Genomic DNA, 26295 nt, shown 5'->3' on the forward strand with positions numbered 1-26295 from the left:
TTTTATCAATTGTTATCTTCATTCTGATAAATCTACTCTATTTATTTAACTTACTTTGAAACCAAAATTAATAATTAATCATCCTCGTTGATGCTGGAAATACATTCCCAGTCCTTCAGCCGAGCGCAACCTCGGCTTCTTCTCCACACCAGCTTCGCTTCTTTCTCCGCAATCCAGCGTCTCATACGATCTTGACGACTATTTATCCTCCACCATCCCTCCTCTTTCTCATCTCTTATCATCCCACAGGTTGGTTTTGATAATTATCCTCCCAAAATATCATTGACCATACCATCATGTCCGCATCTGCAAGAATCCCCCCCATCGCTCAGCCGTTCGTCAGCGACCGGGCCAAGCGAACACTCGACCTGGTATGACACCTCCCCTCTCCCTTCTCCCCCCTCATTACAAAGGCCTCGACTAACATCCAATCCAATTTCTAGGTCGAAGAATTCGTCGAAAAAGAATGTGTCCCCGCCGAAGGCCTCTTCCAGGCCCAACTAGGCGAAGGCGAGAAACGATGGAAGACCACCCCCGCCGTGATTGAGGAGCTGAAAGTCAAGGCCCAGCGTCTGGGTCTGTGGAATATGTTCCTGCCCAAGAACCACTTCAAGCAGGGTGCTGGATTCAGTAATCTGGAATATGGGTTGATGGCGGAGTATTTGGGCAAGAGTAAGCTTGCTTCTGAGGTTGGTTTTCACTACTCCCATGGTGACGATGTGACGGTGAGGATGCTGATGATGATGGATAGGCTACGAATAACGCCGCCCCCGATACGGGTAACATGGAGGTTTTGGCCAAGTATGGCAATGAAGCGCAGAAGCAGCAATGGCTTGTGCCGTTGTTGGAGGGAAAGATCCGTTCGGCTTTCCTTATGACGGAGCCCGATGTGGCGTCGAGTGATGCTACGAATATTCAGTTGAATATCCGTCGGGAAGGAGATGAATATATCCTTAATGGCTCTGTATGTTTCATCCACCCTTTTCTATATGTATCAAACTAACAGGACTAGAAATGGTGGTCTTCTGGTGCTGGTGACCCCCGCTGTCAGATCTATCTCGTCATGGGCAAGTCGGATCCCTCCAACCGTGATACCTACAAGCAACAATCCGTCATTCTCGTTCCCGCCAACACCCCCGGCGTCACTGTCCACCGCATGCTGTCAGTGTACGGATACGATGACGCCCCCCACGGCCACGGCCACATCACCTTCACTAACGTCCACGTCCCCGTCTCCGCCATGGTCCTAGGCGAAGGCCGCGGTTTCGAAATCATCCAGGGTCGTCTGGGTCCCGGCCGAATCCACCACGCCATGCGCACCATCGGTGCCGCCGAGAAGGCAATCGAGTGGCTCATCGCCCGTGTCAACGACGAGCGGAAGCAGACCTTCGGCCGCAGTCTGTCCTCGCACGGTGTCATCCTCGAATGGATCGCCAAATCGCGCATCGAAATCGACGCGGCCCGTCTCATCGTCCTGAACGCCGCTATCAAGATCGACCAGGGCGACGCCAAGTCCGCTCTGAAGGAAATCGCCCAGGCCAAGGTCCTTGTGCCCCAGACTGCTCTTACCATCATCGACCGCGCTGTCCAGGCTTATGGTGCCGCCGGTGTCTGCCAGGATACGCCCCTGGCTAACCTGTGGGCTATGATCCGAACTCTCCGTATCGCTGATGGTCCTGATGAGGTCCACCTCCAGCAACTCGGACGGAGAGAGAACAAGGCCCGCAAGGACCCTGTTACCGCAAAGTTGAACTGGCAGCGTGATCAGACTGACCGCTTGCTTACGGCTAGTGGGTTCAAGGCTAAGAGCCATTTGTGATTTCATAACGAAGATGGGATATATTTTATATAGTTAAGAGATATCAATCATAACCAAACATACATTGGGAATTGGAAATGTTCACTAGATACACAACAAGTGCAACAAACCTGTACAACACGGCTACTTGGTATACAACTGACATTCAAAATTCAACGTATGCACTTGATTCAAATCATTAACACCATATCTATGAATGAGATCCCCAACATGAAACCATGACATCAATGAAAATATAACCCATACTTTTATGAGTACCAACGGAACTCGAAACTTCATACCCAAAACCTCATGAGTCCTTCATAACCTGCCCCCTCGGAAAGAAAGGGCAGCTCTACACTCGCCAGCGAGTCATGAGCGAGCGAGCGAGAGAGATCAAAGAAAAAAAAATAAAAAAGAATTATCTAGTAATCGTCGTCCTCGCCTGCCCTACGCTCCTTCTTGGCCTTCTTCTTGTTGGCCTTGAAATGCTTCTTGGTGTTGGGTCGCACTTCGGAAACGTCCACGCCTCGATCCAACGCGACCATTAGTCTTTCCTTGCGTCCGGTCAGGTTTGTCCGGATCTGTTGTCCTTGTTCCGTGTACTGGGAGTTGAAGGGCATCGTCATGCGGCCGGCAGACATTTTGGATCCAGGTCCGAAGAAGCCGGTGTCCAGATTCCGAGATCGGGCACCCAATTCCGCAGGGCGCTGCTTGACAGGGGGCAGCGATCCAAGGGCGGGATCGAGATCGGCATTTTCGGGGTCTTCTTGGGCAGCTTTGGCGAGAATCTCTTGTCGTCGCGTTGGAAGATGGGCGACATCGTAGAGTTCTTCGTTGAACACCAAGGGATCGATGGGGTCCTGGCCCTCAGGTGTAGGTGGTGGGTGGCAGAAAAGTAGTTTACCATTGACATAGTCCTTCAAGACATATCTGGCTGCTCTGGACTCATCAGGCTGTCCTTGACCGGTAGTAGCGAAACCACGAGCTCTGGCATAGGCTCGCAAGAGTTCATAGGCAGTTGGAACACCAGTACCGCCCTCTTCGATGGGCCGGGTGTTGATCTTCACACCGTAAACATTTTCCACAAAGTTTCTTGGGATACGCTGAGCAACCAGTCCGGCAGGGCCGATGAATTCACGCTGTTGGTCGATGGGCAGCACACCGTTGACAACGAGTTCAGCCTTGGTCGAGGCAAAGTTAGGGAACACCAAACCGGGGCAATCGCAAAGCATGATCTTAGGAGACAGGTTGAGCGTTTGGAAATGCTTGGTCTTTCCTGGTGTTGCGGACACGGAGACCTTCTTGGCTCCAAGAAGGGCGTTGATTGTGCTAGACTTTCCGACGTTGGGGTAACCAACGAGACCGATGACGGTCCTTTGCTTGGGCTTTTGGTCTGGGTTATCGCTCTGAGGAAGAGTTTCAGGCGTGTTGGCGAGGAAGAGCTCTTCCAGCTCGTCCGTATCGAGAATCTCTGTTCTCCGAGATTTGCTGGCACCGGCAAGATCATCGCCTCTATCTTCACCTTGATCCTCTTCAGTCGCCGGCTGTTTGCCCTTCGCATCCTGGATACCCATTGTCTTGGTTGCATCAGCCAGTCTTTCCTCGCTGTCACTACCAGCCTGGTCTGCCTCCAACTGGCGCGCCTCATTTCGGTCCTTGGCCAAGTGAGCCGAAAAGAACCGGTAATCGATGCCTTGTCGCTCGAAGTAGTCCGCCCACGACTCTCTTTGCTTCTCAGTCAACATATCGGCCTTGTTGACAAGCAACAAATTGGCCTTCTTGGGATCGATTTCCTTGACGTAGATGTCGAGATCCTCACAGCGGAACAGCAACGGGTTTCGGGCATCGACAATTTGTACAACGAGGTCAGAACGTTCAATGACACGCCAAAGCTGTCTCCACACTTCCAAGTTTCGTTCAAAGGGGGTCATCAGAAGGTCATTGGTTTCCTGAAGCTCAGCCAGACCTCTCCGCCATTCCAAGAGACTCTGTCGTTCCATCACGTCCAACTCCGCCGGTGTCGTTGTCTTATCCCACTTGGGTCTTCTCGGAACGGTCAAACGGGCCTTGTTCTTCTGTTGCTTCTTGACAGCCGATCTCTCCTCGGAGGCTGATAGGAGGTAGGGGTTCTTCTGGTCCGCATGGATGATCTTGACGTTGTTGATCTTCTCGGCCGTGAAGTCGGTGCCTGCAAGCTCTGCGGTGCTCAGGAATTCATCGAGGGCGGCCTGTTCCGTAATACTGCGCATCTTCACCCACGAAGCCTCCTTAGCACCATTGGTGACGTACATCTCACCATTCATGTCTTTACGGGCCACGGAATTATTGTGCGAGACTTTCTTCTGGTTTGACGCTTTGCCTTTGCCAAACCGGTCCTTCATGAGGCTGTTACCCAGCCCCACGGAGTTTTTGGATTTTGCGAGAACCATGTTGGCGGTGACTGTATATCTTCGCTTTCAGTCTTTGTTCCGCCTGTAGACGAGTGATGATGTGAAGAAAGAAGAAGGGTCGAAAACACACGATCGGAGGCGAGGGAAGAATTATTATTAATTTTGATCGAAAAAAAACCCCGCGCGGATAAGATAAGAGGATGAGTCAGCAATGCTGTCACAACTTGTTTTCTCTTCGAATAATATGCATATAATTCTGAAATCGAATATGAGGCCCTTTCTATGATTTGATCAAAAATAAAAGCAATACCTTGTAGAAAATTCGTAGAAACAAGCAGAATCGATCGACCTTGTGGGCAAACAATGGCGATAAGATCACGTGATGTCATATCATCCCACTTTTTTTTCTCTTCGAAAAATGACCAGAAAAAGAAAATTCATTGCAGACTGAAAGTCGACTTTCCGGACAGCTGGGAATTTACTGCAGGTTAAACAAATTTCCTGTATTACTATCGACAAAATGCCTCCGAAACAGTGGATGTACGTTTAAGGCCAGAGAATTCGCATCAATATCTTATGTCTCGATAACTAACCCGCTGCGCACACAGTGACAAGAAAAATGCGACTACATACCAGCTATTCCACCGATCTCAGCATGACCCGCTGATTAACGATCCTGAGGCCGAAGATCGTGTCCTACACGCAGTCTATGGCCCCCCTATCCCCAGTTCTGAGGCTTCGAAGCGATCCAAGAACCTTTCCGACCTCAGCAATGAATTTGGAAACAAGGCCGTCCGAAAAAACGAGGGTGAAGCCGCCAACTATGGCGTCTACTACGATGACACCAAATATGACTACATGCAGCACTTGCGTGAACTGGGAACCGGAGGTGGAGATGCGCACTTTGTGGAAGCAAACGCAAAGGGCAAGGCGAAGGGCAAAGGAATGAAGCTGGAGGATGCCCTGAGACAAGCGACCCTGGACGACTCGAGAAGCGAATTTGGCGACAGCATGTACGGATCCCAATATGGCGATATGCGCTCGACAACTACTTCGTATAGCCGGAAACCGACGTACCAAGATCAACAAAACGTACCCGATGCAATTGCAGGATTCCAGCCCAACATGGACCCCCGTCTCCGTGAAGCTCTTGAGGCTCTCGAAGACGAGGAGTTTGTTGATGAAGATGGGGGCGAAGATGTTTTTGGCGAGTTGACCAAAAATGCGGAGGAGATGGACAGCGGCGACTGGGAGGATACATTATTCGACCAAGAAGACGAGGATGATGATGGATGGGAGTCGGATGCAACAGAGAAGGCACCTGTGCAGACAGATACCACAGATGCAAAGGCAAATGGAAAGGGCGCCCCGGATTTGGCACCTGGTGAACTTCCTGGCCATGACGAACCTGCCCCAGACTTGCACCCAGAGGACCAGGGTTGGATGCGTGAGTTTGCCAAGTTCAAGAAGGACGGAAAAGCCCAGGCACAGCCGGCTGCCACCCCAAGTATCGCCCCATCGGAGCAGCGCAGCACTCTTGCATCCACTGTCTTCACGGAAGGTGGCACAGCAATCCGAAGAAAGAAGCGCAAGGGTGCAATGACCAACCCCTCCGCGTACTCCATGAGCTCTTCGGCTTTGGCCAGAACTGATGGTCATCGACTTCTCGACGACCGTTTTGACAAGGTGGAGGCACTATACGCCCTCGATGAAGAAGACGAAGAGTACGACGACAACATGTCCATGGTTAGTGGCATGACTGGTATGACCGGCATGACGGACATGTCGACTGCTTCATCCCAGGCACCCAGTCTTGTTGACGCCAACGGAACCGCGGTGCAACCGCGCCACAACTTCAACAACATCATGGATGACTTCCTCTCCGGATGGGATGACAACACCAGCGCTCAGGCGAAGCGAAAGGGTGCCAAGGCTAAGCGTGGCAAGAACGGTAACGAGGCAATTGGAATTAGAATGCTGGATGAGGTCCGGCAGGGTCTGGGTGCTCCGAGGCTGTCTTCCAAAAGAGTCCCTGGCAAGGTATAGATTCAACGAACTGCAATGACATGATATCAATTACTGGCAGGAAAATGGGGCTAGGCGTCTGGGTTCTTTTCTTTTCTTATGCTATGTGTTTGTCTTTCGGTATGAGCATAAAAGTATATTTCTTTTATCTATGTGGAGTTTTGACATAGCCATCAATGATAGAACATGGTATATACTTTCTATACAATTTTAACAAGTAGACTGCGATGCGGACGTAGCATCGATTCTATATAGATTCCTGTATACAATTATCGTCACTTATTACATGGGGGTATTACAAAATTCGGTCTATTTAAACAAAATGCAAATGTTGTTACAGCGCACCACCGACCTTTTCCACAATCCACATGGCCAACCGCACATTCCAGCCTACTCGTCTTTCGGTCCGTCTCAGATCCTCTCTTGAGATGGCTTTTGCGTCCTTTTGAAGCAATTCAGTCTCAGCACCCAGCTTCTTTTTCAACGTTTCATCATTGGTAACAACCAACGCACCAGCCTCTAGGTCAAGACTGTAGCTACGCTTGGTGTAGTTGCTGCTTCCGACGAATGTCAAGCTAGGATGCTCCTCCTTTGGCAAAGTGATCCATAAGCCCTTCGCATGATAAGTCCACCCTTCCGGTTCCCCAACGGTTCCACGTCGCCATTCTTTGAGCTGAATTGAGTCGGTTCTTTGTGCTTGCGCTACCCGATCAAGAAACCGGGCGGAGAGGTGTGTATAAGCAGCAGGGAGCATGCCTGAGATGCCAGCAGAGCCGAAAAACCCATTAGCCCAAGGCGAAGCGGTAAGTACTGTGCCCCGGGTGGTGGATGAGGTATGAGAAGCAGATGTGCTTTCGATTAAGAGAGAAGACAGGACAGGGTGCATGTTGAAATAACCGGCCGTGAAGAGCCAGCGAGCACCGGAAAACGCAGATGAGCCTGAAAGTAGGCGAAGGATAGTAGTGACGGCCGGATATTCGGTGGACGTATCTGGTTTCAATAATGGCGTGAATTGTGCAATGGGGTATACATATGTTTGACTTGAAGATGTGGATTCAATAGCGGGTTTGTTATCGGCTGGCTGGACCAGTGGGTTCAATACTGTGGACGAATGGGCGATAAAGTTCTCAGGATTCTCCAGAGGTGAAGGCGCACCATTAGATGTCGGCCAGTCCATGAGATATCCTGACGCGTTGTGTGGATCGGGTAGGATCTGGAAGCTAAGACTGCAAACCGCGTGATGGATGCTGGCATAGTAATCGGCAAGTTCTTGGGATTTGAAAACATGATACCTATCCACACGATTTGTGAAGTAATCACTGGATAGATTTGCCCTGCAAAGAAAAAATAATCAGCCTATGACTCTATATTCAATCAAGCAATCCGTACCCAGAAAGTATGATCTCATCATCAACACCATAGAGCTTCATATGTTGAAGACCCCAGCCCTCGTTGATTCTTCGGGGAATCCATTTCTTCCTCAACCCAGTGAGATTGGGTGTATGAAACATCCGAATTTCCACACGATCCGATCCATGCTCCGTGATCAACGACGATAGAAGGGAAGCGCAGGATGGGTCGGGGGTTTCTCGAGTCCCTCTCAAAGCGTCTGTAAGGATGGATACTTTGAGTTCGGGGTTCTCCCGAAGAGCCTGATCCAGAGTCTGAACGAGTTCATATTCCGATTTGCCTATGTACAACGTAGAAAGGTAGACGCGTCGTCGAGCCTTGCGGATTTTATCCTATACACCCTTATTTAGTCCAAACATGCCTTACTCCAGCTGAGCTCATCTCTCACCTTCAATGTGGTGTAGAATGAGGCGGGTGAATCCAGAATCGTAATCTTTGACGCAGGAATCTCAAACCGGGGAGCAATTCGATCCAGCTCCACGGTGATTCCGCCCAATGGCGAAGCTGTCGAGGCTGCAGCCGTACTCGAAGGACTGGTATAGGCGGAGAATTTGCGATCATAGAGCTTCCTCCGAGCAATAGGCCTGCTCCCGGCACACCGAAGCGTCTGGCCACCAATGCGTTTAAACATCATGGCAGTCTCTGAGTCTGTCTAGAACGACAGATCGCCCTTCAATTGAGCCGAAAAATCCCCAATTAATTGCTCGACGAACCTCAGCTCTCGTTGAGAAATCATCGCCCGCCGGTTGGCCGCGGGTGGTGCAAACACCGCAAACACAAATTGCGCTAGTCCGCATTGAGCGGCTCTGCACTTCATTGCCCGCTTCGAGATGGACGGACGACGTTCAGCATTTCCAGGCTGACGACAAGCTCACCACTTGCCTATCGCCCAAGATGTCGACCATTCTTCGGACGCTGCGGAACCTGCGCAGAATCGGACTCAAGGTTGGTTTTTGCAGGAACTCTGGTGCATATGCGCGAACTTGTCTGCTAACAACCCTTTATAGGATTATGGCCACCAGTTGCACGTACGTATTCAGAAGGAGGGAAAGATGAATTGGACCAATTGATTCCTATGGATACTGACTATGCGTTCCTGTTTCTGGAATACAGTACATCGGTAAGGCTTCTCTGATATTGCTTGGTTTTGGCCATTGACTGACCCCGTTGTGCTTGCAGGTGATACCAAAGCTGGTACCTTGATTGGCACCGATCGATACGGCAACAAGTACTTCGAGAACATGGAGGAGGAGCTTCCCCGTAAGCTAATATGATTCTGGATACTGAGACCTAGCCGGAAGAAACTAATGGCTGGTTTAGTCCGAACACGATGGATCGACTACAAGGAAGACCAATACGACCCTTCGCAGATTGAGCCTGGCTGGTGAGATATGCATGTTGCCCTTAGGTATTGAATTTTTCGGTTAATTATGTTGTCTTGTTTAGGCACGCCTGGATCTCCTACTTGGTGGATGCTCCTCCCACCGCAGACAAGATCATGCAGACCGGTGTTCGCACCTGGGAGTTGCCCGAGCACAGGCCCACCATGACCCTCACCCGTGGTGCCTTCAAGACCTACTCGACGTGAGTTTTCAACTTCCCTACTCTCCTGTTCATCGTTTACCCCGACCAAAGGTTCCGGGTGAGTGCTTATTCTAATGCTGATGCCATCTTCCAATAAAGCGTCAAGCCCAAGTACTCTGCTTGGAACCCCGTCGCAGCTCCGCGGTAAATCAGGTATTGCTTAGCAAGAAAATCTACCTTTTTTGTTCCAGAGCTTTGGCTTTTGTTTCCTCGGACTCTCCACAATCGGTTTAATTGTGGATGTGTAAATAAAGATGTGTTATTGGTAGTTTGATTTTATAAGGTTGTTCACAGTAAACCCATTCAATGCTTTATTCTTTACATATTTCTTTCTGTCTATTAGTGTCTTGTTTGTGTACAAGCAATCTAGTTACTATTAAAATTTGGCTATATCAACAAGGTATCACATCAGGTCCAGAGATACAAAAGCAGACCTTACAGCAGCTAGATACAAGAAAATGACCAATAAAATTGCCCATATTAGAGAACATATACACCGGAGCCAATATTAGACCAATGGCGAATTGGGCGTCGATCTTCGAGCTCGATGCACCACCATAGAACCTCTTTCAACTTTCCGATCTGCCCTCCAGCCTCATATGCTCTGGAGAGTGCATACCAAGCCTCGGAGTTGTCCCAAGAGCTGCCACGCTTTGTTAAGGTGGATAAAAGACCGAATGCACGATCACGAGCAGCGAGTCGGTTGAGGTACTTGGGTTCTTCTTCTTTGAATACAGGTGGTGTGCCTGTAGCTCGCTTTGTCTCATCGACACCCGACTTCTCCGCATGGTTTTCTTGGTTTTGTTTTGAGTTCGTGTTCTTTTTCTGTGGAGTTGATAGCAAAGACAGCGTGGAAATGTCGAAATCAACTTCACAAGGTGGAGAGTCCGCTGTAAATTTCTGATCCCATATATCCAGGAGTAAGCTAGCCAACCCAATTGTGGCTTTCGGATGATCAGGATAATGAATTAATGCTCGCTCGAAACGCTCCATTGCTTCTCGAGGGCGTGATTGAGCCTTTGACAATTGTGCCTGTTCAGCATAGTAGTCTGCCCAGAGCTCTTCAGAGCTCTTTGCAGTGCCCCAGCTCCGTTCGCTGAACAACTTGGCAGACGAATCCTGAGCTGCAACAAGAGCCTCAATGCGTGTAACCTGCTTGAAAGCTTCCTCGCACGCTTCATTTGCGTCCTCAAATAGTGACGCACGTCGATAAAGTCCCGCAACGAGAAGCCAGACTTTGATAAGGATGCCGAGAGCATGCTTCTGGGCCTGTGCAATCGGAAATTTGACGACCGCGTTTGTGGGCGAGTCAAACCTGTATGATATAGGAAGCCGAACGTCTTGTTCAGGTGGCTGCTTCTCATGGCCAACTGGAGGCGGTACTTTGTTGTATTTGACGTTGTGAGCCATAGGCCGCAGCGGTTGCTTGCCGTCCTGTGCTTGTTGGGACTCAGCACCCGACACTGCAAGGCCAACCATATCCTGAGCCGTTGTTTCGTCTTTGCTTGTTTGATCTAGCGTTTTCGTGCCATTCGCGTCGGTGGTTGATGGAACAGGGGGAATACACCCATCGCCTTGGGCCGTAACAGCATCAGATTTCCTGAGGGTACTGCTACGCTTTCGCAGTCTCTGCCGCGTCGACTCCGATCTTGCCACGGGATGTGAACCTTCATTGGCGAGCTTTTTATCTTCGTCTGTGACCTGGATAGCAGGCGCAGCATCTGAAATAAAGGGGTGGCCCGCTTGGTTTACAGAATCGGCCTGATTTCCATCGATAGCAGATTCCACCTTTCGCTCTGGAGCACGAGGGCCTCGATTTCGCCCGAATATACTGCCGCGGAAGCTTCTCACTGTGCCAGCAGAACTTTGTGGTGGGACAAGGTGTTCTGTCTTGGTATTCTTTTCATTCACATTCCCACTTTCGAGCTCCAAGTTTTGAAAAAGGGTAGCAAAAAGGCTGAGCAGTTGGTCGCTGTGGTTAACAGCGGCCTCCGGGCCCTCCAAGACCTCAACAAAGGCGAGTTGTGTCATGCGCGTCTCAATTATACGCTCTTTCTCACGGCCTCGCAATTGATCAATTAATGCGTGTTTCAGACCGTTGGCAGTAGATTGCTCATGGTCTTGCGGCTGTCTGTGAGAACCCTTGTCACCGTGGTTGAGCGAAGCAACAGCACTGGGGAATTGTTCGAATGCAGCTTCGCAAGAACGTTCAGCAATGCCGAAGTCCTGTTTTGCGCTCAGTAGAAGGGCGAGTAAATGCCATAGAGCGACAAGATCTCTTTCTTTCACAAGATTGGCTTGCGTAGGGGTAGGATGGCTATTCGATGTCAGCGCTGACTTGACATAGTCAATTGCACCATCCAGGTCCCGATCCTCAGCTAGAAGGAGAGAAAGCGTGTACAAGGACGAATAATTGTACTCGTCCCCAAGCTCCGGTGCAAGACTTTTCTCCAAATATTCGATAGCTTCAGCCCGTATGTCATCCCGTTCTTCGTTCACGGGTGTCCAGTAGGCCCAGTTGGCAAGTCCGACACCGATGGCCCTGTATGCTAGAGCAGTGACGGATGGAGACACAGTATCAGAGTATGACGAGCTTGCATCCTCCTGCGATACCATAGCCTTGTCATTTTCCTGGTCGTTTGCATCGACCTGCGTATGCTTGCCTAAGAACCTCTTGATGAGTACTGTCAAGTCTCTTGCTTTTTCAGCCCCCTTTTCTGGGCCAAAGCAGCACAGCATGGTGACACCTTCAGAGAGAGTTTGCAGCAGCCGTCCATCGTTCTCTAATTCCCCTGACTCGGCTCCCTTCTCCGCCCTTGCTTTTGCGCCCGTGACAATTTCAATATAGGCATCGAGGGCTTTGAGAGCGAGATCAAAATCTGCCAATGCCGAATGGACATGGAAAAGACGCCTAAGAATCAAGTGAGAGTGGTATGTCTTTGTTGCGGCCTTGTAAAGAATCTGAAGATAAAACTTATTAGCGCAACACAAGGAGTCACGGCACTATCCCCGAGCACTCACATCAAGCACGTTTCGGCCCACTGCGTTTTGACCACCTTCGCCGAGGTCCTCGTCACGCCATTGCGGCCCGCAGAGGACTTCCCAGTTCTGGATTACTTGTTCAACCCAATCTTCAATATCTGAGTTGAGGGACTCTGCTTTTGGGAACTTCACTTCACGTAGAAGGCTGCTCTCACAGACTGATTCCACACGGCGTAGTTCACTGGCCAGCTGTGGGCGCTCTGAACCACCAGTCGGAGAGACATACGTCAACCCATACTGCAAAATAGTTGTCAAGAGGTCATAGTATCCTTTCCAGATAGCGGACTTAGAAGCAGGTTCTGCAATATTATCACTTTGCGCTCCGTTTGGGGAAACCCATCCTTTCACGTTCGGATGTGCAGACCACAACCTGAAGAATTTCAATGCATTCTCCACACGCTCATCGTCACCGTGCATGCAAGCTTCGTCGCCGGATAGCAGAGCGCCCTGTGCCAATAACTTTTCAGACCAGTGTGAAAGCTGGGGGTTGTTCAGCGACGCTTGGCTGTGACTGCTCAGCCATGGCATAAGCGACTTGAACGTTTGCAAGGCGTCGTCCAATCCAGAGGCCATGGATTGTGCAGTACCTACTCCGTAATTAATACACATCCAGAGCTCAAGCCTAGGGACCACATACCCTTTATATAACAGCCCTTCACCAGGCAAACCTCAGTCCACGGGGACAACTCTTGGCCATCGTCCGAGAGGTTGCTCACTGTCGCCCCAAAGTCTTTAGGTAGCCGGGCTACTGCCAGCCCCGGCTCATTAAGTGTCCAATGAACCCATCCCAGACAGACTTGTGCTTGAAATACCTCTTGCGGGGACCCGTCTGCTTTCTCAATCGTGGACAGGAGCGAGGGTATCAGTTCTGATAGGTTGGATGTGGAAGGAGACGACGGTTGAACGTTTGAGCGTTTGCGAACATGGGCGGCGACTTGGGACTCTACATTTACGGTGTCGAGGAAGCCTATGATGAAATGTCTTGATTAGCTTCGGTGTCTAGCAGTCAGCGAGCAAAGAGGGGCCGGAGAATACATGTCTTCTGAGACGCATGCTTGGTCACCTTTCGGATCAGTTCAGGAATTTCATCCCACTTGTCCTGGCAGCGTGCATTATCCAAGGCAGCTATATAGCGATGCCCCTTATCGAGGTCTCTACCCTACGGCAAGTGTCAATGAATGCTGACGCTCATGCTGGGGGGTCTGGGGGACACGTAGCCGTGCTCCTGGTAACGAAAAGAAGGGGGAGTTAAGACTCACAGCCATTGTTTGGGGGATGGTCAGGAACGTTGCAAATCTACAAATTGGGGGGCCGTAGGGAAACCGTCCATAACTAATGCCCACCCCGAGGCTCAAGCGCAGTAATTAATGAAGCTGACGGTCAGCATTACTCCTGCCCAAGAACCGGTTGGTGATCACTTCTTGTCCAGGGGAGACAGTGAGACCCGCTCAGGTTCCAATTCCGCCTGGTGTAACTTATCGGTACCGTACCGTACCGAGGCTTCACGTGGTCCAAGCTTTTCTGCCAGGAAAAAAAGTTCCATCGTTTCTAAATTTTTGGTGATAGGCACCAGAGCGAGCGTTGCGAAAAGACTTTTCTTCTAGTTAATTGGTGTTTGCAAAGATGACATCAACAACTTTGCGTGCGGTCACGCATCGATTGACCACCACGCCTGTCCAGCAATTGCCTCAAATTGCTTCGTTTCTTGCGACATCATTGAGCGACTGCGGGGAGCTTCTGTCTGCGCCTCTGAATCAGAAGTCGGGCAAATCTGAGTCGGATAATGCAGTCCAAGTCCATAAGCTCAAGACTCGTCTCTCGAGCCTGCTGCAGGACAGGACTTTTGAGGGACGATGGACCGCCGTGGTTCTCGTGAAGGCAACTGTCGAAGCTGGTCAATGGGAGGTTCTGCGTGGTTGCGAACCTTTGGTTCGTAACTTGATTAGCATTCTGGCTGTGAGTAACTATTCCAAATTATATGGGAAGTTTGCGCATGTTCGAATCAGTCACTGACCACGTAATGCCTGTAGAAACCTGATCCTGCTTCCACGAAGAAAATGTGTATTATCACCTTAACTCGCATTTTCCACCTCACCTACCAGTATCCGACACTTGTGAGAGAGATAACGACCCCATCTATGCCAGGATTTATCACCTCTGCCTTGAACTTGGTCTCGGTCAAACCATCTTCTGAGCCAACAAGGAAACTGAAGCCGAATACGCCGTTCTTGGGAACCGTGCTCCATGCGTTCGTGGAGCTGATCGCTAGGCATCCTACGATCTTCCGCCCATTCTCTGCGCAATTGCACAGTTTGCTCCAGGCTATCATTGCCTCGAAGAAATCCGCATCCATTCCTGAGCCCGTGGTGGATCTGGCCGAGCAGGTATTTATCGCTCTTCACAATTGCGCCCCGAAGAATACTTCTGGAGAAGAATGGAGGAACGCAAGCCGCTTGGTACTTTCTTCTATTCATAGAACGTCGGACTACGTCTTCAGAGCGGTCGTAGAGCAGTGGGAATCCGTCGATGTAAACCTACGACATGCTACGACACCGCAGAACTACAGCCAGGAAGTGGGTGATGATGGGCCAGACCCCTTGGGCCTTGCTGGCTGGCATGGAATTCACTCTGGTGTGGATAGATTGATCACACTTTTGCGACTGCTGTCTGGCTTCCTGTCCAACCCAACAGCTTCTACCGTCACCATTCCCGTCGGTCACATTCTAGATTTGACTTCACGACTAACCTCGGTCATCGCACCCTCTGACGGGGGAAATGCTCAGAACAACTTACAGATTGGCCGGGAGGAGAGAGATAGCTTATGGGCCGAATTACCTCGTATCCACACGGCTTGCATGGAACTCCTTTTGGATTTGATCAACGCCCTCGAAACAAGCATGATTCCAGTTGCGCAGACGATCTTGGAGCAAACACTTTGGGTCTTCCGCGCGGAGAAATTCAGCAAGGACATCCGCAGTTCCACATATGATGTGATACGCGCTTTGTTCTCATTGATTGGACCATCCATGACGAAACAAAATGTATCCTCATTGACAGACGTGTTCCGCTCTTGTTGCAGTGATATCTTGCCACCAGCTGGAGATCAAGCTCCCGCAGAAGCATCATCCGATTCCAAGGGAAAGTCAAAGGGGAACCAGGCCACCGTAAATGCGGACTCGTTCTTGAACACTGGATCCAAACAAAATCGTCAAATAAAGCAATCTGCCTCTTTCCCCGGCCTCAAGCGGGCTGCATCTGAGCTCTTGCCTGCTACGCTCACTCTTTTACCCATCGAATATCTCTCGCCATCAGTTCGCGCAGAAATTGACCGGACAATCATCCTGACCGCTGACAAGAATGCAATGTTTGCCAGCGTTCTTAACCCTGTTCCGGCGATGAAGGGCCGTGGAGTTGGTTCTAGCATCATGCCATTCTTGGCCCGAAGCTATGCAAGCGAGATGGAAGTGGAGGGTCTCATCAGACCTAGAATGCCGGTATTGATGAATGTCCCCAACATGAATGGATACGTCAATATGGAAGAGGAAGAGGAAGAGGAAGAAGAGGAAGAGGTGGCCCAGCCTACTCACCACAGTACCTCTGGAAGCACCGGTTTCCTGAAGCCCTCTGCCCCTGTTGTTCTCAACAACCCAGTGAGAGAGACTGATTCTGTCAAAGAGCAAACTCAGACTCTTCCTCTCAACAAGCGAACCTATGCAGAGGAAACCAACACAAACGTTTCTACCATATCGCCGATCACAAAAAAAGACGACGTTCAGACCAAGAAGGCACGTTTCGAGAAAGATACCCCTATTGCTCCTAGTCAACCTTCCCTCGAAAGGGCATCTCCGGCTTCCTTTACAGGCACGGCAGCCATTCCTGTTGAGCAATCTTCAGCTGCAGTTAGCCCTGCCCCTGTTCCTTTCCAGGCTGCATCTCAACCAACCCCATCAGCTTCACACGCGGTTGCAGAGGAAGAAGAGGAAAGTGGCGATGAGATGCCTACGCTGAATATGGATTCGGATACTGATGATTCGGACGAGGAAGATGTCACGATGGACGATTGATATATATAGTCTATTTCTAAATTACCCAAAAGTCTAGAAAATGTACTAATCTAAACGCTTTCGCTATGCCCTCTAAAGAACCCAAAAACGTGCCCGGCAAATACCGTAATTCCAATCCATATGTATATAGTCGCAAAATCACAAAAGTCGCACTCCACGCTGCCACCAGGAGCCATCACCTCCACTCCATGAACGGAACCAAGGCTCTTTCCAGCACCACCATCCCTCGCCCTCAGCCCCGAGCCCTAACCCACGAAGAGGGCTTACTGGTATGGGCTCTGTGAGCCAAAGGCCGCCTCGTGCGAAGTCGTCCGCTACGAAAGGGCACGACACGAACAACCAACAGAACACAAATGCGGCATTGACGCTTCGTCGTAGCCACAGTGGAGTATTATTGGGAGGGAGCATTGGCGTTATGAAAGTGGTCTGGATTGTAACCCCCACAGCTTGTAGAAAGAAAAAGAGAAATGGGCCAGACAGTGGCCTGGTGTCTACCACTTGAGTATAGCTCCCGCACCCATGGATTAAACCACTAAGGCAAAAGGCGGTAAACACTACTATAGTGCGTTTCACGACAGGATTTCTTGCCAGCTTGGATGGTAAGAAAGACACCAGCCAGTGACCCGTTGATGTAAACCCGAAGCGGAAAACCTGATGCCACCAGCGGCTCCAGCAGCCAGTTAGGCCTTCGTCGAGGATAGTTGTAAGAAAGGGTCCAAATGGATAAGCGTAAAGCCAGGGGGCATCAAGAGGGACCGATGTGAGTGCACGGGATGCATTGGGGAAAGCAAGAGACAGCCCCAGAAATATGATGGGATTGAATGCGGTTGCATAGGCCAAAGCAGCGTAGACACCAACACCTGTGAGGGCCAGACGGTACAAGCGAACGAGGATGGAAGACGCAGCAAAGTAGCTGAAGGGGAACGGCGGTGGAGGGGAGGGAGATACTACAAGCCAGAAGTATGGGTCTCGCATCATGAGAATTTTCACGAGATCGAGAAATAGATACGACTTGAGCAAGGTGGCGAATGCTTTCCGCAATTGTGTTCTGGCATCTGGAAACGCAGAATGGCCCTCTTTACATGATGAGCCCTCAGAGCCTAGCTGGGCCTTGACGGATGGAGGCAGAGGCCCGATGGTAGAAATGCGCCAGTTCCATTCGGGCCCTCTCATGTTGCATATCAATCCCATTACCCAATTGAGGCGATGCGACAAGGACTCGGGATAGCCTTGCCATGTGAGGGCTTCCTCTTGAGTTGGAGGCTCATTGTCCCGCTTGACGCCCACTTTGGATAGAGATGACTCGTCATTATGGTTCAAAGTCCTCGAATTCCCTTCTCCATTCAACTGCTTCTTCCCCGTGCCTTCTGGTGTGCTGATCGACCTCCTTTCAATCCGTTTGAAGTTTTTCTCGGCATCATGGAATATCAATATTGTTGCACTCCATATAGTCCACCACACTGTCATTAATCCGATCATGTATCCATTGGCACCTAGGAGCACCCGCCGATTTTTGAAGATGTCGGTGCTTATGCTCAAAACAAGAGCAAAGATGGCTGGGCGAACATATCGTGAACCCGCACGACAAGGGACGAGCAAGCCCACCAATGGAAGGCTGATAAAAATAAGCAAGTGCCAGAGAAAGAAGGGTTTTATAACACCTTGCTCTACCAAATCTTCCAATCGACGCTGGTTGTTTTGGATAGCCTCACGGTAGGAGCCTGGAATCGGATCAGCCATGACGCTGCTTTGGAACCGGCACCACTGCGTCAACGATACCCCTCCAAGCCAAAAATTTCTTTCTCATCAAAATATGATCAATCAAAACGGAAATGTCGTTTGTTTTGAAAAAAGCACGCGTCAGGCGCCAGATCAACACTTTCTCCACTGATGAAAAGACCCAGTCATGACCTCGAGAAAACCCCCGTGAGACTGGAGAGGCCGGTGATATATACGAGAGATAAAGTAGCGTTTCCTCCCCTTATAAAGCCCCGTGCCAGTCCAAGGCAAGGGATGTGAGGTTCAAATATGGCATTGTGCAGTCGCACAGTGCTAATGCCTGGTGACGTATTATTCCGAAACAGGAAATGTGGATCACGTGGATCCGCGTCTTAGCGTGTTAGTCCTGAATATTCACTAGTCCTAACCGGGGATAGCGCCTTATGTCCCCCACGAACGCCAGTCGCCCTCCATCTTGCGAAAGGACTCGCAAGTCGGTTATCTTTCTTTCATCTTTGTCTCAGCAGTTTTCCAGTCACTCATTTAACACCCTACTTCCTGGAGAGATGGTAGGAACCGGAGGAAAGCGCAAGGTCGATCAGGTTGACCTTACGACTAATGACGGAGAGCAACCTCCCTCAAAAAATGGCCGTGTACCTTCATTCAATGGCCAGCCAAGCTTTGGTAACGGACAGCGTTTTGGCGAGAGCACAGACTTTGTTCCACTGAGTCAAGCCTCTGGGGCTGATGAAGAAGATGCCCAAGCTGCCGATTTGGTACAGGGAAGTCAAGATATTGACGATTCTTCTTACAGCAACTATTTGGGCTACGGTATGTCATGTCTCTCTTGTAGTGAGTGGCATCCAAATGCTAAAGTATTAGGTGATTTACACACGAAAATCGTGGGTGTTCGTTTCTACTCTGGTGTCGCCACTTTGGGAGAGCATGTCATTTTGAACCGACAGCCTGAAAACCAATACGACAGAAATGCGATTCGAGTCGATAATGTTATGGGCAATCAGATTGGCCACATCCCTCGGCTGGTTGCAGCAAAACTGGCTAGTTACATGGTGAGGGTGTTTCCATGATAACTTTATGGCCCTGCTTGTTCCGCTGACTTTGGGGTGTAGGATAATAGATCTTTGCTCGTCGAGGGCATTCTGACAGGCGTTATCGGAGCTTATGATTGCCCAATTGTTCTAAAGCTGTTTGGCCCGAGTGATTTTCACAAAAGACAGGAGTTGAAAATGAAAATGGAAATGGACAGGCTCCCCGTTAACGAGCTGAAACGTTGGGAGCGCGAGGAAATTAAACAGAAGAAACAGCGCGAGAAAGAACAGAAAGATGCAGCCAAAAAGTCCCGCGCCCTTGCACTAGGCCAAGCAAGGCAGTGGGATGTTGGGCCCAACCCTAATTTTGCCAACCTTTACACCGGAGAAGGTTCGAATGAGAGTGAGAGTCTGGATGAAATCATCGGCCAAAGCAGCACTTTCAACCCTCGAGACATTGGCCAAGTGACGGAAAATTTTGGCCTTAATGAAGCAGACTTGGAAAATATGCCCATGGTTGACAGTCCTGCCGCACTTTCCACTCAGCTCCTTCCATATCAGCGCCAGGGACTTGCGTGGATGATCAATAAAGAGTCTCCGGAGCTTCCTGGGCCTGGATCTGAATCGGTGGTCCAACTTTGGAAGAGAAAAGGAACTATGTTCACGAACATTGCTACGAACTTTTCTACGCCCAAACAGCCAGTTCTTGCAAGTGGAGGTATACTTGCTGATGACATGGGACTCGGCAAAACTATCCAAGTCATTTCTCTGATTATTGTCAACTCCCAACCTAAAACCCCAGAATCCACCAAGACCACTTTGATAATTGCTCCAGTTGGTGTGATGAGCAACTGGAAAAACCAGATTGAAGATCATACCAACAGTGAGAATGCTCCACGGGTGCTTATTTATCACGGCACAGGGAAGAAAGAAGCCGCCAATCTTAGCCAATATGATGTTGTGATAACGAGTTACGGTGCTCTCGCTGTGGAGTATAACCCAAGCAACAAAAAGGCCCCTAAAAAGGGATTATTCTCAGTGCACTGGCGTCGCGTTGTTCTGGATGAAGGCCATACCATCCGTAATCCACGATCCAAGGGCGCATTGGCAGCTTGCAACTTACAAGCAGACTCCCGCTGGGCATTGACAGGAACTCCGATTATCAACTCCCTCAAGGACCTGTATTCGCAAATCCGCTTCTTGAGGTTCACGGGTGGCCTTGAAGACATGGCGGTTTTCAACAGTGTTTTGATTCGCCCCCTCGCATCTGACAATCTTGAAGCTCGACTGCTTCTGGAAGCTCTGATGGCTACTATTTGCCTGCGACGTAGAAAGGATATGAACTTTATCAACTTACGTCTGCCGCCAATCACTTCTCGCGTTCTCCGCGTCAAATTCCACCCCCACGAACAAGAGAAATACGACATGTTCCAGTATGTATTTCCGGGCTATTAGCGATATTCCTATACTAACTAAGTCTCCAGATCGGAAGCGAAAGGGGTTCTTTTGGATTACAAGTCGAATGAAAAGGGCGGTACCTCTTACTCTCACCTTTTAGAAGTACTTCTCCGCCTCCGACAAGTGTGTAATCACTGGGCGCTTTGCAAACACCGGATTGATAAACTGGCTGGCCTATTGGAAACACAGAAAGTTGTTCCTTTAACACCAGAAAACATCAAGGCCCTCCAGGACACGTTGCAAATCAGAATTGAAAGCCAGGAAGTCTGCCCCGTCTGCTTGGACAATTTGGAGCAACCTGTCATCACGGCCTGTGGCCATTCCTTTGACCGGGGCTGTATTGAACAGGTCATTGACCGACAGCATAAATGCCCCCTTTGTCGTGCTGAGATTGGCGATACATCGACCCTGGTCTCTCCTGCAGTTGAGCTCGGTGAGAGTGCTGATAAAGTCGAGGCGGACCCGGAAAATCCCAGCAGCAAAATCGAGGCTCTCATCAAGATTCTGACTGCCCAAGGACAGGCCGCTGACACCAAAACCGTGGTTTTCAGTCAATGGACCTCATTTCTTGATCTTGTGGAACCACACCTCCAGCGCCACGGAATTGGGTTTGCTCGCATTGACGGCAGAATGCCCTCGATCAAGCGCGACAATTCGACACATGCATTTTCCAATGACCCCAACTGCAAAGTCCTTCTGGCGAGTTTGAGCGTCTGCAGCGTAGGACTGAATCTTGTTGCGGCCAACCAGGCTATCCTTTCGGACAGCTGGTGGGCACCGGCGATCGAGGACCAGGCCGTTGACCGTGTTTACCGGCTGGGCCAGAAACGGGAGACAACTGTGTGGCGTCTTGTTATGGAGGGTAGTATTGAAGACCGTGTTCTGGATGTTCAAGACACCAAGCGCAAACTGATGATGGCAGCATTCCGCGAGACCAACACGAAGAAGAAAGTCGAGGATAGAGCTACTAGAGTTGCTGACCTTGAGCAACTCTTGACTTGATTGCACTTTATTATTTTCTTGTACTGTATATTTTCTTTCATACCCCTAGATGGTTCGTTTTTACTTCGATGTTACATATTTTATTTCCGGGAATATGGGATTGTTGACCTTGATGGATTTATTCAGACTTGATTCGGACTGATATTTCGGGGTGTAATCTAGATCCAACGGTCAGTGATGACTGGTTTTTTTCTATTATCCATTTTCGTCAGTTGACGTGGAATCATAAACTTCAATCCATCAATCCAAGCTTTGATGATCTGCATTGCTCGTCCTAGTTCCCTCTTTGGACCGTTGTGGAACCGGCGGAACAGGATCGACGCGACGATCCATGTAAATCGTAAAATGTGGTCAGTCCATGACATGGAAGCATGGAATTAACTCTATTAAGCGAATAAAGTGAATTCTAATGATGAGCAATGATGAATAATACTAACGAATTGCACCTTCTTGTTCAGTCAACGCCTTCCTTCACTGCATCCTGTCTATTATTTATCTCGCCACCTCTTCGGCTGCAACTTCCACTTCTCCATCCACCTCCACCATGACTATCTATCAGGATTCCATCACTGCATATACTTACAATCGAAAACGAAATGTTACATCCAGATAGGACAACGGTCCTTCCGTCTCGTCGAGTAGTTTTAGACCACGAATCGGGGCTTCGAACCCCCAACGACCTTCGATACGAGAGGAATTCTCTCGCCCATGCGGGCAATATCATGGCAACAGAATATAGAGAGAGCGAATGTCCGCTTTAATATAGAGAGAGCGAATGTCAGAAAGCAGACATTCGCTCGTCTCTACACGTTAAATTTCGACCAGTGCAGGGGGGCATTGCTAAAGGCTCCAGTGGAGACATTGAGGGCATGCGACATGGTCGCATCGATACGGCTTGTTCGCCCTTGGGTGAACCAGAGCGAGGTTGACAAACATAACTACATAAGCCTCGGACAAACCTACATCACTAAATGGGCACGAAGAGCCTTAGACGGGCTCGAGTTAGAGCCCGAAGATGAAACAATGTATCAGCAATTATATAACTGGTACCACCTTGCCGGAATGAGGTGACTAGACAGATACAGATACCAGGAGCTTTAATCAATGCTTGTTTGTCTTTGGTGGCTTTGTCTGTTTATTCCATGGATGGACAAACCCTGGTAGACAGAAAACGTTGGCGAGTCAATTCCTGATCGGATGAGTGGAAAAAGCTGTCAATAATCCGTTAAGATGATAGTTTTATGGGGATGCTATAAAATCTTCCATATGTTAAATAATGATCAAGTCTAGACAATGACATCGCTATTCACATAGCACAGCTACAGTAATGAATAAACAGAACAGACCAACATTATGACAGCTTCATTATTCAGCCGAGTATTGATTGTTCAGTGTTAGACAAATTAGAAGTAGGACGCAATGTGGATCCTGCATGGCATGATTGATGATCCCTCCTTTCATTTATGTGAGACGAAGTCTAGATTTTGGTCGTTCAGGGTGATGCTATTATTATTTATTCAGACAACGACAATAAGAAAAATGCATTTATTCGAAGTAAAAGAGTGGTATCTTGATTAATAAAAGTAGTAATCAATTCGATATACATGAATAAATGGTATGGATTATCATATACAGGGGTCATCTCCGATCGTGTAAATATGAACATTAGTGAAAAAAGATCACAAGTAATAATGAATGTCAAGGCCAAGGCCAAAGGCAAAGAATGGTTAATACAAGCAATGAATGGATGAAGGATTGTTTAAACCGAGTTCTTGTCTTCAAACGGCGAATCGGTTATAGCATGGGTCATCGATCCCGACTTGGAGCTGCCGGGCGAGGTGTATGTCACGGCGCCATCTTTAAGGTCAACCGCGTTAACGGGCGTTTCTACCCGGGTGTGATTGCTTTGGATGTCGTGGAAACTGCCGACAGCATGGGTTGGGGTTCGCGACTCGGACCAGGTCTCCATCTCGACGGTTCGCATCACTTCAAACCGGTCCAGGCCCGCTTCTACATCCTTGTGATGCAGTTGTGCCTCGGATGCTTCCTCCGTGTTGGTGTTGGTGTTGGTGTTCTTGGATGGACCAGGCGAGCTCCAGAAAATAAAGGCGCTCCTCCGTTTGGACGAGCTTGCGTATTGACGGGTCGATTGAAGGAGTTGAGGGAGGAAAGATGAGATTAGGGGCCTCAGTGCCGGTGCAGATGCACAGATCTAAGAAATTCTTGATTAGTCCTTGTTCCAGTAAAAAAAAAAAAAATAAAATAAAAATAAAAAACTTGATAATATTCACATACCAAGCCAAGGTTGATCTCCACAGTAGCGGCAAGCAGAACTGGCCATCCCATCCATGTTTCATCGTAGGATGAAATCATACTCTTATAAACATATGCGGTTCGAATGGATCCTGCAATGTTGACGACGATACCGAGTCCAAAGATAGAGATCACAGCGATTCGTTGCCGGGCGGGCAATTTCAAGTTCCAAATGATAGGCATGGGAAGGACAGTGGAGAGTAAGTCGGTAAAGATGTTAACAACACTGGCAGAGAATACAGCGGCGCCATCGTCGATACAAGTATGGGGATAAGGCGTTTCCAATTCCCAATATGCGCGGATGGGGCTAGCACTTGTTAGCAACTTAGACTGAGAAAGGAAAACAGAAAAAAAAACTCACTTGCACTGGAAGATGCTGATGAACAAGAATAAAAGACAGCAGATTGTGACAAACACCATGGCTGCGATCAAAACAATACTGTATGATCGATACACTCCTTTACTCCCAGCCCCGATCAAACGCTTGCAGAACCATAAGAGGGAGAGTTTTGTAATGGAGGAGCACAGCGAAAAGAGGATTTGAAACAAGAGGTTCAATTTCTTCGCAGTCGAAAGCCAGGGCAATGGGACATCCCAAAGATGCCGAGTCCAGCCATATTGTTCGGTTGCAATGCATATTACCACGCACATGGCAATTGCAAGACCCTGCAAGCAATGTTAGCAGACGCTTAGTGAGAAAGTGATTTGAACATACAAGAGCAATGACAATCAAAATATCATCTATGCCGGGGCTACATGTTATTCTCAAACGTGTATAGAGTCGAAGGCATGTCACCAGAAAGGCTAACACGATAAAGACGATGCTGACGACCAGTGCACCATCACCGCGAGTGACGGGGTCAACATAGTTTGGCGTTGGCCATGTAAACAAGACAATGGCTGGAGGAAACCTCATGGTGGCGATTTATGTCGAAGGAAAGGCAGAAGGAGTGGAAGGCAGTTCGGAGTTAATAAAGGAGCGAATTGTTTATTATCGTAAAATCGTTTAGTTGACGAATAGAACCGCCTGAAACCACGGTCGAATGTTGTTCACAATTGCAGAGTCCATGTTAAGAACACCCCATGTAACAGATGGCAATGGCCGAAACGTAGAGGGAGAGTGTACGAGTCGACGAGATCGCGAACCCAGCCCAATAAATATTAAATCTGCGGGGGAAGAGAGATGGTGGGCAGCACTGGGCAAGATGTTAATTAATACGACTCAGACCATCAGTCCCAACGATAGTATGGTTCCTGGTGCCCGTCCCCGTCGCTCTGGGCCAGGGCTTTTTTGTGAATATTAAACTTTCCATGCCTTTCATCATCCATGTCTGTCCACTTCAAGATCCACGAGTCCAAAGCAATAGACAGGAAAAGAATCCTCCAATAGCGACGAGCTATGGTCACGTTCATGGGGGGACGCGGTGGGGTGAAGCTTGACGCGAGCGCAAAAATGGTAACAGCACCGAGCACGCTCGGAGGGAGATTGCCGAAGAAGGTAAAGCCAGAGTGTAGATCCAGCGACCCATCGTTTATCTTTGGATCCACCATCCCGATCTGCCCTGAGAAGGGGGAACTCGACAGGGCCAGGAGAACCCACCAGTAAAACCACCATCGAAGCAGACCCATCAATTCTAGGATCCTTGATTCTTTCACAGCGTGGAAACTCAAATTATTGCCTGGATGATTATTTGACAGTTGACAAGTGGGTGTCGTCTGCCGGGTTTAATCGTAGATTTGTGCGTTGCGTGTATTCGGCATGTCGAGGGGAAGTTCCTCCCCGAGCCCCCCTGAGGCGAAGAACGAGGATTGGAGAACCTCCGAATCTCAACCGAGGTACCCAAAGGATAGAGGCCAATTAGAGTTACATTCTCACGATCTTGTGTGTGCGAGGCACATAGACAGCCTCACTGGGTGTTGCCAGCTGAAAGAGCCCACCGAGGTCATGCCATGGCGGAGAGGGCGTCAATGCCATCCAGATCCAGCCGAGTCCAAATGAGTGGAAATAAACGACCGATTGGATTAGGCAATAGTTTGAAATTCATCTCTGACCGAGTCGTGGGATTGAGTCATGGCCATGAAAGCAGAGTGGGCTGTGGATGGTGGTGGAGGACTCGTGGTGCGGGGTGTTCGTTTTCCGAAAACGGACGTCACCTGACCGGCTAGCAGGCCACAAAGAACGAAGAAAGAATCAAAATTGCCTCGAGATGAAAGGAATAAGATTTGCTTCTCAAATTATGGACCGTTAGACTACGGGATGCTGCCGGATAGGAGAAAGAGAAATGAGACACTGTCTGCTATGGTTGTATGTCAGTGCTGGTCACTAGACGTCTATCCTGGAGCTACCGGACGATCAACGCTGCAGCCACATGGGAGAAAATGGACTATTTGCTCGGTAACGTCGAGATGCTGTTTCTGGTACGGAGTAGAGTTTTATT

At 49.3% G+C, this 26295-nt stretch overlaps 11 protein-coding genes across 11 annotated transcripts; 5 read left to right on the top strand and 6 right to left on the bottom strand.

The window, feature by feature from the left end:
* Positions 1-296: 296 nt before the first annotated feature.
* ASPWEDRAFT_167420 (acyl-CoA dehydrogenase family protein) lies at positions 297-1819 on the top strand (the record flags this gene model as incomplete). The annotated part of the gene is made up of 4 exons (XM_040830145.1): positions 297-371; positions 444-689; positions 752-964; positions 1013-1819. 4 exons carry the CDS (start codon positions 297-299, stop codon positions 1817-1819), a joined length of 1341 nt encoding a protein of 446 aa, XP_040695075.1.
* Positions 1820-2223: 404 nt separating this feature from the next.
* Positions 2224-4230, bottom strand: ASPWEDRAFT_101137 (ribosome biogenesis GTPase LSG1; the record flags this gene model as incomplete). The annotated part of the gene is made up of 1 exon (XM_040827359.1): positions 2224-4230. One exon carries the CDS (start codon positions 4228-4230, stop codon positions 2224-2226), a length of 2007 nt encoding a protein of 668 aa, XP_040695076.1.
* Positions 4231-4529: 299 nt separating this feature from the next.
* Positions 4530-6387, top strand: ASPWEDRAFT_56528 (ribosome biogenesis protein LTV1). Its single transcript, XM_040838295.1, has 2 exons — positions 4530-4731; positions 4800-6387. Exons 1-2 carry the CDS (start codon positions 4712-4714, stop codon positions 6235-6237), a joined length of 1458 nt encoding a protein of 485 aa, XP_040695077.1. The 5' UTR covers positions 4530-4711; the 3' UTR covers positions 6238-6387.
* On the bottom strand, positions 6308-8328 carry ASPWEDRAFT_34956 (CDP-diacylglycerol--glycerol-3-phosphate 3-phosphatidyltransferase). Its single transcript, XM_040834120.1, has 3 exons — positions 8015-8328; positions 7606-7958; positions 6308-7550 (listed from the first exon to the last, which is right to left on the bottom strand). Exons 1-3 carry the CDS (start codon positions 8258-8260, stop codon positions 6551-6553), a joined length of 1599 nt encoding a protein of 532 aa, XP_040695078.1. The 5' UTR covers positions 8261-8328; the 3' UTR covers positions 6308-6550.
* Positions 8329-8508: 180 nt separating this feature from the next.
* Positions 8509-9385, top strand: ASPWEDRAFT_146966 (complex I NDUFA12 subunit family protein). The gene is made up of 7 exons (XM_040829514.1): positions 8509-8571; positions 8634-8654; positions 8740-8746; positions 8806-8886; positions 8947-9010; positions 9073-9210; positions 9310-9385. The coding sequence occupies exons 1-7, from the start codon at positions 8521-8523 to the stop codon at positions 9356-9358; spliced, it is 411 nt and encodes a 136-aa protein (XP_040695079.1). The 5' UTR covers positions 8509-8520; the 3' UTR covers positions 9359-9385.
* Positions 9386-9690: 305 nt separating this feature from the next.
* On the bottom strand, positions 9691-13517 carry ASPWEDRAFT_23497 (putative filamentation protein (Rhf1); the record flags this gene model as incomplete). The annotated part of the gene is made up of 5 exons (XM_040832488.1): positions 9691-12171; positions 12232-12839; positions 12890-13219; positions 13288-13411; positions 13512-13517. The coding sequence occupies 5 exons, from the start codon at positions 13515-13517 to the stop codon at positions 9691-9693; spliced, it is 3549 nt and encodes a 1182-aa protein (XP_040695080.1).
* A 358-nt stretch (positions 13518-13875) lies between these two features.
* Positions 13876-16316, top strand: ASPWEDRAFT_102064 (RIX1/PELP1 family protein; the record flags this gene model as incomplete). The annotated part of the gene is made up of 2 exons (XM_040827444.1): positions 13876-14208; positions 14283-16316. The coding sequence occupies 2 exons, from the start codon at positions 13876-13878 to the stop codon at positions 16314-16316; spliced, it is 2367 nt and encodes a 788-aa protein (XP_040695081.1).
* A 138-nt stretch (positions 16317-16454) lies between these two features.
* ASPWEDRAFT_47992 (wax synthase family protein) lies at positions 16455-18056 on the bottom strand (the record flags this gene model as incomplete). Its single annotated transcript, XM_040837043.1, has 1 exon — positions 16455-18056. One exon carries the CDS (start codon positions 18054-18056, stop codon positions 16455-16457), a length of 1602 nt encoding a protein of 533 aa, XP_040695082.1.
* Positions 18057-18537: 481 nt separating this feature from the next.
* On the top strand, positions 18538-21810 carry ASPWEDRAFT_56533 (uncharacterized protein). The gene is made up of 4 exons (XM_040838296.1): positions 18538-18866; positions 18918-19105; positions 19166-20517; positions 20569-21810. Exons 1-4 carry the CDS (start codon positions 18602-18604, stop codon positions 21542-21544), a joined length of 2781 nt encoding a protein of 926 aa, XP_040695083.1. The 5' UTR covers positions 18538-18601; the 3' UTR covers positions 21545-21810.
* Positions 21811-23303: 1493 nt separating this feature from the next.
* Positions 23304-24773, bottom strand: ASPWEDRAFT_99978 (uncharacterized protein; the record flags this gene model as incomplete). Its single annotated transcript, XM_040839704.1, has 4 exons — positions 23304-23756; positions 23840-24164; positions 24219-24523; positions 24573-24773. The coding sequence occupies 4 exons, from the start codon at positions 24771-24773 to the stop codon at positions 23304-23306; spliced, it is 1284 nt and encodes a 427-aa protein (XP_040695084.1).
* A 42-nt stretch (positions 24774-24815) lies between these two features.
* Positions 24816-25646, bottom strand: ASPWEDRAFT_267162 (uncharacterized protein). Its single transcript, XM_040832885.1, has one exon. It carries the CDS (start codon positions 25484-25486, stop codon positions 25088-25090), a length of 399 nt encoding a protein of 132 aa, XP_040695085.1. The 5' UTR covers positions 25487-25646; the 3' UTR covers positions 24816-25087.
* Positions 25647-26295: the final 649 nt, after the last annotated feature.

Source organism: Aspergillus wentii, assembly GCF_001890725.1.
Source record: "Aspergillus wentii DTO 134E9 unplaced genomic scaffold ASPWEscaffold_1, whole genome shotgun sequence".
Taxonomy (NCBI): Eukaryota; Fungi; Ascomycota; class Eurotiomycetes; order Eurotiales; family Aspergillaceae; genus Aspergillus; species Aspergillus wentii.

What these genes read in the sequence shown, in the direction of transcription:
- ASPWEDRAFT_56528 (XM_040838295.1), top strand. Translation starts at nt 4,712, where the DNA reads ATGCCTCCGAAACAGTGGAT. An exon ending in ATGCCTCCGAAACAGTGGAT is followed by an intron (nt 4,732 to 4,799) that starts GTACGTTTAAGG and finishes CTGCGCACACAG; the next exon opens with TGACAAGAAAAATGCGACTA.
- ASPWEDRAFT_146966 (XM_040829514.1), top strand. Translation starts at nt 8,521, where the DNA reads ATGTCGACCATTCTTCGGACGCTGCGGAACCTGCGCAGAATCGGACTC. An exon ending in CATGGAGGAGGAGCTTCCCC is followed by an intron (nt 8,887 to 8,946) that starts GTAAGCTAATAT and finishes TGGCTGGTTTAG; the next exon opens with TCCGAACACGATGGATCGAC. An exon ending in GCCTTCAAGACCTACTCGAC is followed by an intron (nt 9,211 to 9,309) that starts GTGAGTTTTCAA and finishes CTTCCAATAAAG; the next exon opens with CGTCAAGCCCAAGTACTCTG.
- ASPWEDRAFT_267162 (XM_040832885.1), bottom strand. Translation starts at nt 25,486, where the DNA reads ATGGGTCTGCTTCGATGGTGGTTTTACTGGTGGGTTCTCCTGGCCCTG.
- ASPWEDRAFT_34956 (XM_040834120.1), bottom strand. Translation starts at nt 8,260, where the DNA reads ATGATGTTTAAACGCATTGGTGGCCAGACGCTTCGGTGTGCCGGGAGC. An exon ending in CATTCTACACCACATTGAAG is followed by an intron (nt 7,959 to 8,014) that starts GTGAGAGATGAG and finishes AAGGGTGTATAG; the next exon opens with GATAAAATCCGCAAGGCTCG. An exon ending in GATGAGATCATACTTTCTGG is followed by an intron (nt 7,551 to 7,605) that starts GTACGGATTGCT and finishes TTTTCTTTGCAG; the next exon opens with GGCAAATCTATCCAGTGATT.
- ASPWEDRAFT_56533 (XM_040838296.1), top strand. Translation starts at nt 18,602, where the DNA reads ATGGTAGGAACCGGAGGAAAGCGCAAGGTCGATCAGGTTGACCTTACG. An exon ending in CAGCAACTATTTGGGCTACG is followed by an intron (nt 18,867 to 18,917) that starts GTATGTCATGTC and finishes CTAAAGTATTAG; the next exon opens with GTGATTTACACACGAAAATC. An exon ending in CAAAACTGGCTAGTTACATG is followed by an intron (nt 19,106 to 19,165) that starts GTGAGGGTGTTT and finishes TTTGGGGTGTAG; the next exon opens with GATAATAGATCTTTGCTCGT.